The 15,254-nt window shown below is 39.8% G+C and overlaps 1 protein-coding gene and 1 long non-coding RNA gene across 4 annotated transcripts; one reads left to right on the forward strand and one right to left on the reverse strand.

Moving 5' to 3' along the window:
* Positions 1-2,096: 2,096 nt before the first annotated feature.
* On the reverse strand, positions 2,097-10,903 carry spp1 (secreted phosphoprotein 1). 3 transcript variants are annotated; one of them, XM_071466652.1, is made up of 8 exons: positions 10,729-10,903; positions 6,771-6,842; positions 6,555-6,599; positions 6,395-6,457; positions 5,647-5,700; positions 5,432-5,527; positions 4,300-4,638; positions 2,097-3,331 (listed from the first exon to the last, which is right to left on the reverse strand). In XM_071466652.1, exons 2-8 carry the CDS (start codon positions 6,822-6,824, stop codon positions 2,906-2,908), a joined length of 1,077 nt encoding a protein of 358 aa, XP_071322753.1. In that variant the 5' UTR covers positions 6,825-6,842; positions 10,729-10,903; the 3' UTR covers positions 2,097-2,905. The 3 variants fall into 3 exon arrangements, with proteins under 3 accessions (XP_071322753.1, XP_071322754.1, XP_071322752.1); XM_071466653.1 differs by having other exon boundaries at positions 4,306-4,638; positions 5,432-5,530; positions 10,729-10,885; XM_071466651.1 differs by having other exon boundaries at positions 5,432-5,530; positions 10,729-10,885.
* On the forward strand, positions 4,515-5,980 carry LOC139611760 (uncharacterized). Its single transcript, XR_011686351.1, has 3 exons — positions 4,515-4,659; positions 5,369-5,415; positions 5,771-5,980. It is a non-coding gene; the product is annotated as an uncharacterized lncRNA (long non-coding RNA).
* Positions 10,904-15,254: the final 4,351 nt, after the last annotated feature.

The raw sequence follows: 15,254 nt of genomic DNA on the forward strand, positions 1-15,254 counted from the left end.
CCGGCAAACTCCAGAGGCATCTTTTTGCACATTTATGTTGCCTTTGTTCTTTCTTTTTACAGTGTCTGCCTTTATTTCTTGTGGGGGATAATAAATCAAGACATGCTCTGTCTGCACGACTGAACATAAATCACTTGCATTACTGTGGTGTTGGTAGAGGTGGGGGTAGATGGGTGGAGGGAGAGTACCTGGAGGAGCACAGGAGCGAGAGCAGAACAAAAACAACAAAAAAAATTCACATTTTTACCTGTCTGGTTTTTCCACCCGTGGGGCTTCAGTGATGCAGTTTGGAGGCACTCATCATATGAACCTTTCAATTTGTCTGGACTGTGTCTGTGGAAGGGAGGGAGGACATTAACAGATGAGGATATAAGTCTAGACAAAAATGAGGTGCTTCATATTCCTGGTTGTCTTAATACTAACATGCTTACACTCTGCAGCAGAATCATTCTGTCCCCACTCCTCAAATATGTTTTTGCAACAGGTGACAGATTATTTGTGAAGAAAATTGTGGAGTAAAATATTTTAGGAGGATTATTTCATTTAGCAGTTGGTTGCTGGTCTGTAATTGTTTGTTTTGTAGGGTGATCTTTGTCATTGGGAATTGTGTGTGTGGTGTTGGTAGTTATTTCATTTGTGATGATAAATGGTTTTGATTACTCATAGCAGCAGTAGACCTTCGATTGTGAACAACGTACAGATGTGAAGCCCTGTAAGCGGTGCTTGAAGTTGGCCACTTCTGGATTACTAGTACTTGCACATTAGATATCTACCCAGCTGAGTAATTGTATTGATACCAAGCAAACTCCTTCATAAAAAAAAATGAAGCAAAGGAAATGGAAGTGCCAAAAGCTGTAGTTCCTCGACTGGCCACTTGAGGAAGATTTTTTTTTTTTTGCAAATACTGGTCAAGTAATATGGCTTGTTGTGTGGTTAATGGACTAACGGAACGTGGGGAAGTCTGTACCCCTGTATTTTGAGGTGACTGAAATTTGTCACATTAAGAATTTTATTTACATATTAGCACCAATTAGCAGATATCAGTGGTTGCACTCACCTTACCTGGCTTGTTCGCTCAGCCCAATAATTAGCTAAATAGCTAGTAACTTAATTAGCCTTTGGTTAGCCTTGGAGCAAGAAGCCCTGATGTCCTAACAATGCTAATGCTCCACCTCTTTACCCATTTTCGGATTAGCTGGGAGTTAGGCGGGGTCAGGCACTGCCAAGATGGCGACGGTGGAGCTGAGCTTAAAAACCACTCTTCAGAAATCTACGGGTGATATCACAGAGGCTACGTCCATCTTTATTTACAGTCTATGGTAAAAACATTTGGTGGAGTTACTGTGAATGTCAGTCTTGGACAAGCTTAAAAAAGCCAACTGAAGGCAAAACGTTCAGTACTGTACGTGGTCATTTAGACAGAAAGCCTATGAATCACAATAGCATTAACTAATATTTTTGCCCCCAAATGCTGCACATGCATGCTGTGCAGGTGGATTGTTTTCTTGTTGATGGTGAGAAACGAAGGTTTATATCAGTCTCTTGTCTGTGTGTTAAGTTGCCTACATAGGAGGTGAAAGAATAAAGACTGAAGTAGGGAGAAATAGCTAGCATTGCGCTTTCCAAAACAAAAATTTGTGGTTTTGTAGGGCAATACATGTTGTATCTATGTCTTCCATAACAATGGGAGTCTTGTGTTTGCAGCGGTGTTGCCAGGCAACCAGCATAGATGCTGCACAAGAGGCATGGCAGAATAATAAACTATTCATCAAGAAAAAGTTACACCACAGTTTAGAAAAATGATGAGTTTTAGAGGTTTTGGAAGGTATAGAACCAAGCTAGCTATTTCTCTATATTTGCTTTATGCTAAGCTAGGCTAGTCATCTTATGGCTTCAGTTCCATATGTCTCACACAGATGAGTGGCACTGATTTTCGTCATCTGATTTTCCTGGGTCAGCTTTTAGAAGAAACTTCAGTCACTTGCTGTCTCTACTCCAGTTTTTTTGAACGGTTGTGTGTATCATTGCTCTGCAACTCTCTTATGCTTTGCTTTCTCCTGTCTTTACATCTAATACAAGCAGACACAAAGATGATCTATTTTTATGAAAAAGAACTTTATTAATATTTTAGAAATGGTACAATATGATACATTACAGTAAACAACATGAGACAAACAACATGTAGTGTAGGTAGGAACTGTGCAAATGATCTGGGCTGTGTTGATTGTATGTGTGTACTGCATCTATACCTGATTGAACCCTGTACCGGATGATGAGTTCCTGTATCTACACCAGCAGATTTGATACTAGCGAGCAACAAAGCTAAGCCACACAGGCACAGACTTAATGTCAATTCATTTTTTATTATGCTTGAAATGATTACAAATATTTAAATAAACTGTGTATTTTCTCTCTTATGTTATAAGCAAAAACAATGTAGGTGTGCAGATTGCAGTTATTAATTCTTGATTAAATGCAATGTTGTGCTAGTGTAGATACCAGGACTCAACTTTGTTTCTTTGTTCTTTTCCAGTTTTGACCTTTCACCCTGCAGTAACAGAGGGGAGAGGGGGTGGGACAAAGGTCATGAGGTCAGTCAACCTCCTGTTGCAGGTAGCAGTCGTCAGCTTCAACATCCTTTAACCACTTTCCTACTGCAGGGTCAAACATGGGGTTCATCAATATGACTGGACCACACGGTGTAGAGACTTACTGATTTATTTAAATATCACTGCTCAAAAATATTATTTCTCCTTCACAAACAAGAAATATCGGCTGAACACTGTTTGACCCCGCAGTGGAAAGTGGCTTGGGAGGGTTTTTTTTTTTTTGCACCTGGATGCAGCATGCGCTCTTTATGTGAATGTGACACCACCATCCACTCCATTTCCTGGATGGGTGGGGCTTATTTGGCAGTAATGACCACTGGCATGTCAGTGGTGGTGTCAGGTCCCGCCCCCTCCTCATTTGAATCACTCTCATTGCTGTCACTCTCGTCTGAGTCACTGTCGGCAGCTCCAGGCGTGGCCGTGGCCTCCTCGCTGCTCTGACTCTCCTCATCCTCGGACTCCTGGCTAGTGCTGGTGCTATCGCTTGCGGTGCTGGCGCTCTCGTCTTCCTCCTCCTCTTCCTGTGGGGCGCTGGAGCTTTCACTCTCGCTGGTGGTGGCATCGCTGGCGCTCGCTTCGCTGATGCTGGCGCTCTCCTCCTCTGGAAGGGATGCCTGGCGGGGGCTGAGGTCCTGGTCCTGAGAGGTGGCATCCAAGGCCTGGCTCTCCATGTCAGGGGTGCTGGTGTCCTCCTCCAGGACATCAGAGTGGACCTGAAGAGCCTGGAGGTAAGGCAGAGATTTCTTTGTCAGATTCATCTGTATAGTAAGTCCTCAGTTATTTATTATATATTAGTTTATTTAAGTTTTTGTAAAATACAGTGGAAGAAAATGTTAGTGAAAGAGAAGACAGTATGTAAGTAAACAGCTGTTAATGCCAACACTGCAATGGCAAAACTTAAGAATAGCTTCTTTAAATTAAATGAAACTGTCCCTGTAGTTGAGGCACTGACAGAAGTGGCAGTTAGAAGGGAAGGGCAGTATAAGTTGAAGTGAGAGTGAAGTTGAAGTAAAAGCTCTGAAATAACTGGAAGAGTCAGCTGAACACCAAACACTGACAGGAGATGAAGTGGAGGTGCAGAAAAGAGTTGAAACATCATTTAAAGAGACTATGATAGAAAGAGCTGAAAGTTCCAGCTGAAGTGTAAGCAAGGAGTGAAAGGAGTTGAAGTGTCAGTTGAGGTCTAGGCTGAAAGCTCTTGAAGTTTCACATGAAGTGCAAGTGCTGAAAAGAGTTTAAAATGTTAGCTGAAGTACAAGTGAATTGAATTTGTCCACAGCTAATTTACATGTTAATATATTCAAGTTTAGGACAAAAAGCCCATTAGGTTTTTGGAGTTTTATTAAGCTTTAGCTACATTTTTAAGCACCAGCTCTGATTCGCCATATTGTAAATACTATCCAAGAGCTTAGCTTATACATGGATAATAGTGGTTTAGTATGAGGTAGAATTAGCCGTTTCTCGACACCTTACTGTACTTAAAGGAGTAAAAAATATATATTAAGGCAGAAATTGGACACTCAAGACTCCAGGTGGATAAACTATTCAAAAGAAAGATTTTAAAAACTGGCTGTGAATTCTGTGGACTGACTGCTATATGTGCAATATGTTTTTGTTTTGACTGACCTGCAACTTCTGGTGCTACAGCAGCCTAGTGCCACATTCTCATTCTCAAAAAGCTCAAACTAACCTTTACCTTGTACATTGTCAGTGACTTCTCCACCTCGTTGCCATTGGTCATGTCGTAGGCCATCTTCTTTCCTGTGCCAACAAACTCGTAGGACTTGTAGGGAGCAGGCACCTTGTGGTAGGATTTGTCCTCCACGTAGACGATGGATTTGTATTCACCGGGGTAGCCTCCCAAGTTGTCGCCACGGGCTGTGTCAGTAACGATGGTTGGCACAATGGGATCCACGGTGGTTTCTATCACAGGCTCCTCTGTGACTATCACAGGGCCGGCAGTCGTGGGAGCTGGGGTGGAGGACTCTCCTGACTCTGAGCTGTCGCTGGATTCATCCTCATCAGTGTCCTGGAGTCACAGAGATGAGAGGTGAGTAAGAATATGATTTAGTGTTTGGAGCATCAACACAGGACCAAACCAGAATATTAGAGGATTCTGGAGTCTGTGGGAAAACAGTATAAACAGTATACATTTTCTTTGTGCCTGTACACTTTGGAAAAGCTGGCAATGAACAACATCCACACTGTAAATCGGACAAGTTGATCTTAAAAAATCTAAAAACCAATACATTTAAAATTCATATAACAATTTTTAGGTTATTTTGACTTTTTATCCACTTGTTATGTTTACTTAAAATTTAGTTGTGTTTACTTCATTTTATGAAGTTTTTCACTTTTTTTTTTTACTTTTTGTGAAGTGCTGTCCTGGTCTATTAACCTGGGAGCAACTACGGTTATAAAATTACACAACACACAAACTCAGAGACCAGCAACCTAGCATCTGTACATACATACAGAACTTTGTTGCAATAGCACAGTGTCTGGGCCACTTCCGGTCTCAAAAGTGAGCAGGCCACATACATATAAACCATTATACAGGCATGGAAATGAACTGTTTCCACTGCGACACATGTAATCCACATGCAAACAGGTACAGGTAGTGGTTTGTTTGTATCAGTAATTAAACAACATCCTACAATATTATTTTATAACTATCTTACATTTAATTTCCCTGGCTGTAGTGCAGACCATTCTGCTATTTTTGGCTTGAGATTTAATAACTGAGGCTTATTCTACAGTTTCAGCAACCGCCTCTGTGCTGTAAATGTCTCCAGATTTGTTACCGGTAAGTTTATACTCACATTCTCCTCTGTTTCATCATCGTCGTCGTCATCACTGTCGTCACTGCTGTTGACAGAGGCTGTATCTGAAGATGAGGTTGTATCTGCTGGAGCTGCCTGCTGCCAAAAAACATTAATACGCACAGTCATAAACTTTACCAGAGGTGTAGTCAAGACAAGCAGTTCTGATAAATTATGACTGATTTGATTTGAATTGTTGATTAGTCGTCTCTCACCTCATCCTCATCTGAACTGTCTTTGCTCTCCTCTGAGCCGGCAGCTACGATGTTCTGCAACATCAGAGACACACAATGCATTTGATTAATCCTCCTTTTTCTCCTCCTTTCTGCTACTTTGCAGTACACAGCGTCAGTGTGCTGAGAAAAACAGGGATCTGAGTTGATCCCCACCTACTCCACAACCTGCCCTTTCATTTGCAGGGTTTCAAAAAGTGGATGAGGGGCATCACAGATGTTAGCCTCCCCCACAACACAGCTCTTTTGTCTCTGAGATGGAAAGCTCCAAAGAACTCTAATCGATTTGGGGGTGAGGGATATACTGACAAAGAATCACGGATTAACCCACTTTGGGCTCCAGGGACAAAAATATGTTGTTAAAAATAAAAAGTCCAGTCTGAGATAACCCTGATCTGTTTTAGTTGTGCATATTCTTAATTCAGGATATATACAGAATTTAAGTTGGGTCTTTTGTGGGTTCCTGGGGACCAAGGGCCCTGGGGTAGTTGCCTGCTTTGCCTGATCCAGACTTGAGTGAATGGGTTGTCAAAGAAATTGACTGACCAGAGAGATATGAAAAGGTACTGAGAGGAGGGAATGAGAGAAAAGAGATGAGAGAAGTGAGTAGAGGAGAGAAAATGGAGAATAAATGAAAAGAAAATATGATAAGAGAAGAAAAGAGTAGATTAACCCAGAGAAAATGAAGTGAAAGAAATGAATAAATGGATGAAGGGAAGAAATATTTCACCTGTGCGGGTGTTGCATCTGCTGCTTCCTGTTCCTTGATGGCTGGAGCTGCTGGTTGTCGGACCTGTGGACAACATCAGTCAGCATGGATGTCTCACTCTCTCTCTCTCTCTCTCTCTCTCTCTCTCTCTCTCTCTCTCGCTCTCTCTCTAAATACTCACCACTTCTTCAGAGCTCTCTGAACTGCTGTCAGAAACTTTTCTTGCCTACAAAGCAAACAAAGATATATTTAAAAAATGAATCAGAAACTAGAAAATTCAAGTAAATGACCCAAAATGATTGACTGCAAATTCGTGTCAGAAATGTAATGTAACGGTGTCTAAAAGCAACGATGCTGCTGTTGCTGCAGTTTTGACTTGTCAGTGAAAATGACTCACCGGCCGGCAGAGGACTGTGGCGAAGAGCAGAACGAAAACAATGGCCACCTTCATGATGTCACAGTTTGGTGTCTGGACAGGAAGAAAAACAGAAACATGCAGGTTATAGTCACACTATAAAACATCTCAGTATAAAACAATAAAACATAATCACAATATGCTGAGATTGTTCAGCACCAAAATACTTTTTGCTGAGGCCATAACTTCACAGGAAACACAATGACATGTCAAACTGAAAATGAGCTTCACGTCTTGTCAGTAAATTCCTTCGCCCAGATTCCTTCCTAAAAAAGGAGGCTGCATTGAGTGTTAACTAGTAGTGGCGCTTCTTGGGGCCTTGATATGTCACAGGAAGTCATTAAGTCTTTAATTACAGCGTTAAAGGAGCAATAATGTGTCTGTGACAACTCTTTTCAACACACTGAAACATTTTCTCTGTCATCAGTGCAAGAAAATCACATAATGCTGGAGCGTGGTTTGTTAAACTATGAGACAGGATGTTTCTGGCTGATTTCTCTGGTGAGAAAATAGCAGGTATGATTTAGAAAGATGAAACTGGTCTGTGGGTGTTTGGCCTGAAAGATTTAATTTACAATTTCTGCCATTTGAGTCTAGTTTACGTTTCCATCAATCATTCTGCAAAGCACTCGCTCAGGAAGCATGTGTGAGTTTAAACTAGCATCCGGACAATAGCACGTAATAAATATATCTGGTGATATTCGGATTTTCTGTTTGTCAGGAAATCAAATGTGTTTGTCTTTCAAAGTTTAGGTAATTTCCTAAAACAGCTGGCTGCTGCAGTTTTTAATAAACATCACTCAGAAAGGAGTAAATGGTGTATTTGTTGGGGACTACTTTCAGTCATGGATTAATATAGATTTCATGCTCTAGTATGTTTTTCCAGCTGCAGGACAGTGTGTGTGGGATAGAGTCAAAATAAAGCACAGTATGTATGTTCATGGTAAAGAAGGAACATGTCACCAAGTGCAACAGTACTTGTTAGTACTTGTTACCACGATCATTTTCTTGCTGGTATCAGTCTTTTCATGCAATTTATTGACAAATAGCAACAGTGACTTAAAAAGTAGTAGAGTTTTAGAGGAGTAAGTGAGTAAAGAACAGTATTTTTTCTCTTTCCCCCCTCCCTTCCTGTGGCTTTACTTTTGGTGTATGCTGTGGGCGGAGCAGTCTGAGCGTCTGTTTCTATCTTTAATGATGGACTCGTCCTATACTATGTAATTCACAGGTTATAACTGGAAAGCCACAGTACAGCAGAAACATGACAGGCGCCCTCTTGACTGTATGTGTGCGTGTATTTCTGGACTTCTATCTTTGTGAGGACGAGTTTGCATTTTAGACCATGAACATGAAGAGGTTTGTGTGAAGTCCTCTGTAGGGCTGCCGGAGGATTAAGATTTGGTTTTCAATGTAGGACTAGAATTGGAGTTAGGAGCCTAGAGAATGTTTTATGGCAATGAAGGGGACTCAGGAACTGTGACTGTGTACACGTGTGTGTGTTCTTGTATGTCTATCTTTGTGAGGACCAGTTTAAGTTTCCAAAGTAAGGATATAGGCTTATAGGATTTGCTTTTTGTTTCTTTTGTTTGTTTTTTAGTCCTCTAGTCTTTTATGGTAGTCTATAGTGTGGTGGTAAATATGCTTATTTTGCTTTCTTGTTTATTTTAGATTCTACTCATATCATACTCATATGCTTAAAATGCTAAAGGCTAAGCTAAAGTTAGCATCTTAGCATAAAGACAGTGAGCCTGGTTCTTTTCAAAATTAGCAAAATCCAGCATGTTCATGATGTTACCAGACAACCAGTGGAGCCTTTCTGTAATCTTTGCATCTTAAATTACTGGAAAGTTTCCTGTCTTCATGCTTCTTAAACCAAATTAAACCTGAGGAGGGAAGATCACCTGTTTGTTAAACTGCAAACGCCTCATAGATATATGCAACCTGTGACAAGACCAAAGGGTTGCAAGTAGACACAGCTTTTTAGCCAAAACATTTGGGAACCAATGCACCACTGAAACTTTCTCTTTAAATCTTTGCTTTTTTCCCCCCCAAGATTATTGATTTGTTTTGTTTTTTTCTCTAACTTACTATAGTTTACAGTATAGATACAGCCAGGAAACACATGGAGAGAGAACCCTTAACAACTGGGACAACCCCAGCTGTACCAGCTTTTATTTTGAAAGTGGCTCTTGACCCTTTGCAACGAGGTGAACTACAACACTATAGTCTCTGCTCTCTTTGGGTTTGTGCTCAGGAGATTTAGAGAGACCTAGAAATCTAGTCATATACTCTTGCAGGCTTGAAACAGCTGTTAAACTGTTCCTTGCAGACTGAATAGCACTCAAAAGTGTTTAATGCTCACTTATTTTATTTATTTATTTATTTTGTGATTTATTCACCTCCATGTTAGAACAGAGAATTTGTTTTTTTCTTTAAAAAACTCAGCTCTTCAGTTATGAACCACTGTTGACTGAGCTGGTTGTTAATCAGTGTCTGTCTGTGTTTATTCTGTGCGCTTAGTCAGCCCTGGTGCTGGTCATGTGTGAGGCTAGTTTCCTGCTGCCCACAGCTTCCTCTTCCTGCCCTGCTGTCACTGTGACACTAATCAGCCAATCAAACACAACCTCCGACCAATCACAGGCGGACTTCCACGATCCATAAAATCTTAAAAAAGAACTCATAATTAACTGCAATAAACTGCAGCATGTTTTATAGCGGATAACCAAACCCTTCTGTGGGTTTAATGTGAGTCTGCTTGACAATGGCTTTTAATTTCTTATAATATGGTACAATCTGTGTTGTATCCTCCAAAGTAATGAACATTTACACCAAGTAAACTGCAAAATGATCTTCAAAATGTCCCTGTTGTCTGTTATTGGGCCCTAAACCTGCTCAAGCTTTCGTCCTGTTTCAAATTTTGATTGACCTGGTAGAAGAGATGAGTGTCAGTATCTGGTGACCACACTTTATAAAACAGATTACAGTGCTGGAACCAGAACAAAAGACATTTACTGTTTAAAACAAGTTGATTTGTACTGAATTTGATTTTAAATAATCATTTTTTCCACTTGTTTTTAGGAAGTTTGGGCTTCATTACAAACTAAAGTGTCTTTTTTAAAGAATGATTAAGAAGAAAATAAGAAATTAACGTTTTTTGTTAGGAGACATTTTTTCAGTGAATCTCTGGTCTACATATGTAAAACTTGCTTTTTCATTACCTACATTCACAGTGTTACTATAAGAAATCCATAAAGAACAAATATTATACGGCCAAAAGTATATAGACACTTGGCATGTTCCCGACATAAGAAAGTGGGATATGTCCAGAACGACGGGCACAGCCTCCACCCTTCTGGGAAGACTTCCCACAAGATGTTGGAACCTGGCTGTCGGGATTTGTTCTCATCCAGCCACAAGAGGGTGAATGAGGTCCAACACTGATGCTGGGTGATGCGGCCTGACTCACAGTCAGTGTTACAGTTCATCCCAAAGATGTTGGGCTCAGGCATCTGTGTCGGCCAGACAAGGTCCTCCATGCCACACTGTTTTTATATTTTATATGTCTTATGTTGAAACCAAGCGCTGCTACAAATTTAGAAATCTCCTATTGTCCTAAATATGACTGTATACTGTACCATTGAGATTTTCCTTCACTGAAAACAAGGGGCCAAACAATTAAAATCCCAGACCTAAAATACACAAAAGTATGTAGACGGAGATCTTCACATATGTTGTGTTTCATATGCATAAAAAACCTGCACTTCAAATTTCTAAAATATCACAGTCTGTCAGCTAAAATAAAAGGCACATTTTCAGCAACTTGTGCAAATATTAACCTGAAAACCCACCTCTCATCCTAACACTGGTGCTACAGAAAAACTCCATCCAAACACTGTAGACAGTGAATATGACATTCAGTTTGAGAAATGTTCATTCTGACCTTAGTTGCAGTTGGAGGAAGCTTCAGGAGTTCGGCGGCTGCAGGGATGTCAGGACAGAGGTGCTTTGTCTTTAGTTTATCTCCTGGGTTTTCCTGGCTGTTGTTTGCTGCTCGGTGATGGTGCTGCTGAAACCAAGGCAAGGATTATAAACCCTCCAGCCTCTGGCAGCAGCCAATCAGCTCGGAGCTTGTGATGTCATGAGGTTAACCGCTGGTCCACCTCTCCTCTCTCTCTCCCACTCTTCCTGTGGTTGGAGCTGTGGTGGTGTGGGGGCAAAGACACGCACGCACACACACACACACACACACACACACACACACACACACACACATGCATGGATGCGCACACACACAATGCAAAGACAGATACATGGATAAAGACATGCAGACACTTACAGCTCAGACAGAGGCATGTTAACGTACTTTTTCTCTCTCATGCACACACACACACACACACACACTCATTCTTGCTGTGTATGAAGTTAATTTAAGGACATGTACTGACAGGCTCTGGGAAAAACAGCAGCATATAGTGATGGGTGGTATGGCAGTGATTCAGCTTCCTCACAGACAGAGGAAAATCATCTGACTGAGGTCTCTCCGGATAATTGAGAATTTGTCTGCAACACCAGACTGATTTGTCTTAAACTGTCCAACAAGGGGAGGGGATTTTTTTTTTTCTTTTTTTTTTTCTATGTGTATGTATAACTTTCGACATTAGAATCACATCTATTAAAAAGGGTTAGAGCATAACTAGATTACTAATCTAAGATGATGTAATCTAAAAGTATACATGCAATTATTAAGTAAAAAAAAAAAAAGGCATATAGAAACAAATAGGAGATTATATAGCTGTCCTTACCAGCATGTGTCATAATAACAGACACTAATCACCAGGCTAAAACTGATTCTGTCAAAGGTCATCAACCAGGAGTCAGTGGTTGGCCATCTCACCGACAAGTGAACAAATCATATCCACTGATGAAGACCATGAGATGTATTTGAAAGATCAATAAAAGCTCGTAAGTAGACCTTGGTAAGTGGAGCTGGTGGTGTGCATCTTTATGCATCTGTCAGAATCAGTGTGTAAATGTCATTAGTTTTGCAGTATCTGGTCAGAAACCAGGATTGTATTCGACAAGAGAAAACAAGATTTTGATCTGGTGATGGGACTAGATGAAAAGCCAGAGGATCAGAGTTTATTCTCCAGGGACCTTGACCATTTGCACCAAAATCCCCAATCAATCCATCCAATAGTTATTAAGACATTTCATTCAAACTGGAAATGTCGACCTCATGGTGGCGCTGAAGTGACGGTCAGGAAATGACCAAAGTCATTTGGATTTATCCTCTGGGGACCATGGCTATATGAGGTGCCACATTTAGGTAAAGTGGGCAACTGTCCAGGGCACCCAAAGCCCCAGGTTTACTCCATATCATTAGAGTCTACTTAATTAGATTAATCACAAATATGAGTACTTTGCATAAATTTGCACCATTAAAGTACAATATAGAGGGATCCTGTCTAAAAGTCAATTTTTTTCTTAATTGTTTTAGTTTATATTTTGTTCACATTTGTTATAATATTGTGTTTTATTTAAATTGCTTCTATTATTTCTGTGTGTCAAGTTATTAACACACAAATTACCTGTGGGAAAGTTGTATTATTAACAACAATTTTCATTGTTATATAACATAAGATAAAACATAATTATATAATTTTTTTCTTTAATAATGAACTGTTCATTATATAAATATTAGAAAATATTAGAAAATTACTTTTTTTTTTTTTTTTTTGGTGTGACCACTGGTCAGAAACCCAAAGGTGTTGTTTAGTCTAGCATCACAGAAAACTGAAAAACTGGTAAATATTCACATTATTCATTTATTTATTTATTTATTTATTTATTTATTCACACCTCATTACTGAAAAAATGATGAAACAATCATAAGCTAAATCAGTTATTTGGTGGCCATGATTTCTGTCAGTGGACTAATAGATTAATCAAATAATAATCTATGCTCTGTAGCAGTGGTTGATTTCTGGATGCCTGGGGAAATTAATAGTCAGGGTCAGTAGGGGCCCAATAACAAATCCATACTTCTTGAGAATTTCAGTCTGGACCAAAGTGGTGGACTGACAGACCGACACTGCCACAGTGTAGGGGGTTTCAGTCAGGGGGTTTCACTCAGTTGTGAATCAGTCACTGTCAGGTGATTTAAGAGGTGTAGTTACTGACTTAAATTTATGAATGAAACAAATTTGGCAGAACTTTTATTTAAAAAATGGACTAAAAAGAACAGTTAGTGTCAGGTGGGATCCAGACAGACAGGAATTGTCTGAATTCTCATGTGATTTATTTTTCACTCACAGTTGAGACGGCCCATTAACCGTGATTGGCTCGTGTGGTGAAGAACCTGCAATTACAGTAGTTTGTCTGAGTCTGGCTCTGTTGATGTCTGACACACTGACATATTGCCTAGGTACTTTTACACTGTCTACATAAACACATAAACTCATGCAGGAGCACAGTACATTTAAATGCATTGACAGATAAAACCACACACTTGTATGCACATACAGTGGAAACTGCTTATGGATCAAAAAGCTTGGGACAGAATCACCCCTTTACAAATGCTAATAAATACTTTATAGCTAACAAGGTGTCCACTTACAGTATTTATTTGGGGGTTTTTCATAGATAACAAAAAGAAAAAAAATAAAATAAATTGTAGCCTGCTACTGGAAGCTGTCATAGGCTTAGGCTCTCTTCTACCTTAGACTCCATTTATACCTGGCATTAAAATGTGTATCATATCCAGATTGTGTCTAGACACAATTTTGACATCATTACAGTTACACCTGGTATTAATATGTGTCTCCATTCTCCACACTGAGATCAGATCGTTCAATCCAGCTCACGTCTCATCTTGTTCTTGTTTGTGCGGGTCCCAAAAACAAAACGAAAAAAAAAAAAATGAAGACAATGTAAAAAACAAAAAGACAGAAGAAGAATAGAAGATGGCAGCCATCTGTGAAGCGTCTTCCTTCACCTCGAAAGGCAAGCAAACACAATAACACAAGTACGGAGATGATTTCCATCTTCCATTGTTCTTCTGAATTATGCACAATCTGTCCTCAAGGTGTCTTTATACCTGTACTTTCATGTGGTCAGATTGTGATCTGATCAACCAAAAGCAATCAAATGTGTACAGCATTGACAGTGTGATTATTGACCAAAGTGAAATGCGGTTACACAATCTTTATACCAACTGTGTAACAAGATACAGATTCCATAGCCAAATGTTAGCTGAATGCCAACATGCATGAAATTATAACGCTAAAATAATGTTCAGTAGGTATAATGTTAATGTACCATGTAGTTCAGCAAATCAGCATGCTAACATGTGCTAATTAGCACAAAACACAATGTATAGCAGAGGATAATGGAAACATTAGTTTTCTTTTGGACATAAACCAAAGGAATGGAACATTTTTAATTTTGACTTGATTTTGGAGGAAAATAACATTTCTGCCCAAATAATATGATTTGCAATAATCAGAATATTACACTAAAAATAATCTTGTTCATATCATTTTCTGTGAAACCTCACATGGTCATGTGTATGGCTCCAGATCAGGGAGTTGGATTTCATCAATGTTCTCATCCTTGATAAAGTTAAAGCTGCACTAATCAATGGATCAAAATTATGGCAATGGTATCATTTGTGGCAATGAACCAACAGAGAATTATCACCAACTACACAGTTTTCCTGAGTACATAATATGGCACATTTACCACACATCTACTGTTTGGTTTAGTCTCAGCAATTTGTCAGTTCTAGGTTGATGTTGGTAAGATTGCTGTGGAAATTTGTGGAAAAATATTTTTCCTCCCATTGGTAACATTGGACAAATACTTAACAAAATGCAGATGCAAGGTGGCCAATACAATGAGACACGTTCTCCCAGGACAAAAAAAACACGGCAAAGCGCTTCCGTTTTTCACACAGGGTGGATCAGGAAAATCACATTGCTACTGTTTTGGCAACATTTGTAATGGACCTAAATCAGTAATTCAGAATCACAGAAGATGAAGATAATACCACACACGCATGGTTCAGAACATGTTGATACGCATGCACAGATAAAAGTTTTAGTGACTCAGTTACTGCATTAAACACACTGATTGTTGGACACACACAAACACAGGAAAGACATGTTTTCAGTTCGTCTGTCAACGCAGTTAGTTAGTGGGTTAACAAACGCACACACACTGACAGTCTGATTACAGTGACACAGTGTGTCATGACTCTGACGGTACAGACATGTTGAACTCTTGACAGCTTGATGAGTTCTGAGGCCTCGAGAGTCACAAACGTACAATTACACAACCGCTCAAATCAAAGCTTCCTTCTTCTGCCGACACTCTGAGGTATGTAGCACATGAAACAGAGGCGGAGCGTCCTGCTCAGTCTTGTATGACCCCGGAGAACAGTTTGATAGTTGGAGCTTATTGGTCTTA

This window comes from Trachinotus anak, unplaced genomic scaffold (genome assembly GCF_046630095.1).
Source record: "Trachinotus anak isolate AG129_WGS33_773 ecotype Australia unplaced genomic scaffold, CSIRO_AGI_Tana_v1 ptg000028l, whole genome shotgun sequence".
Lineage (NCBI taxonomy): Eukaryota > Metazoa > Chordata > Actinopteri > Carangiformes > Carangidae > Trachinotus > Trachinotus anak.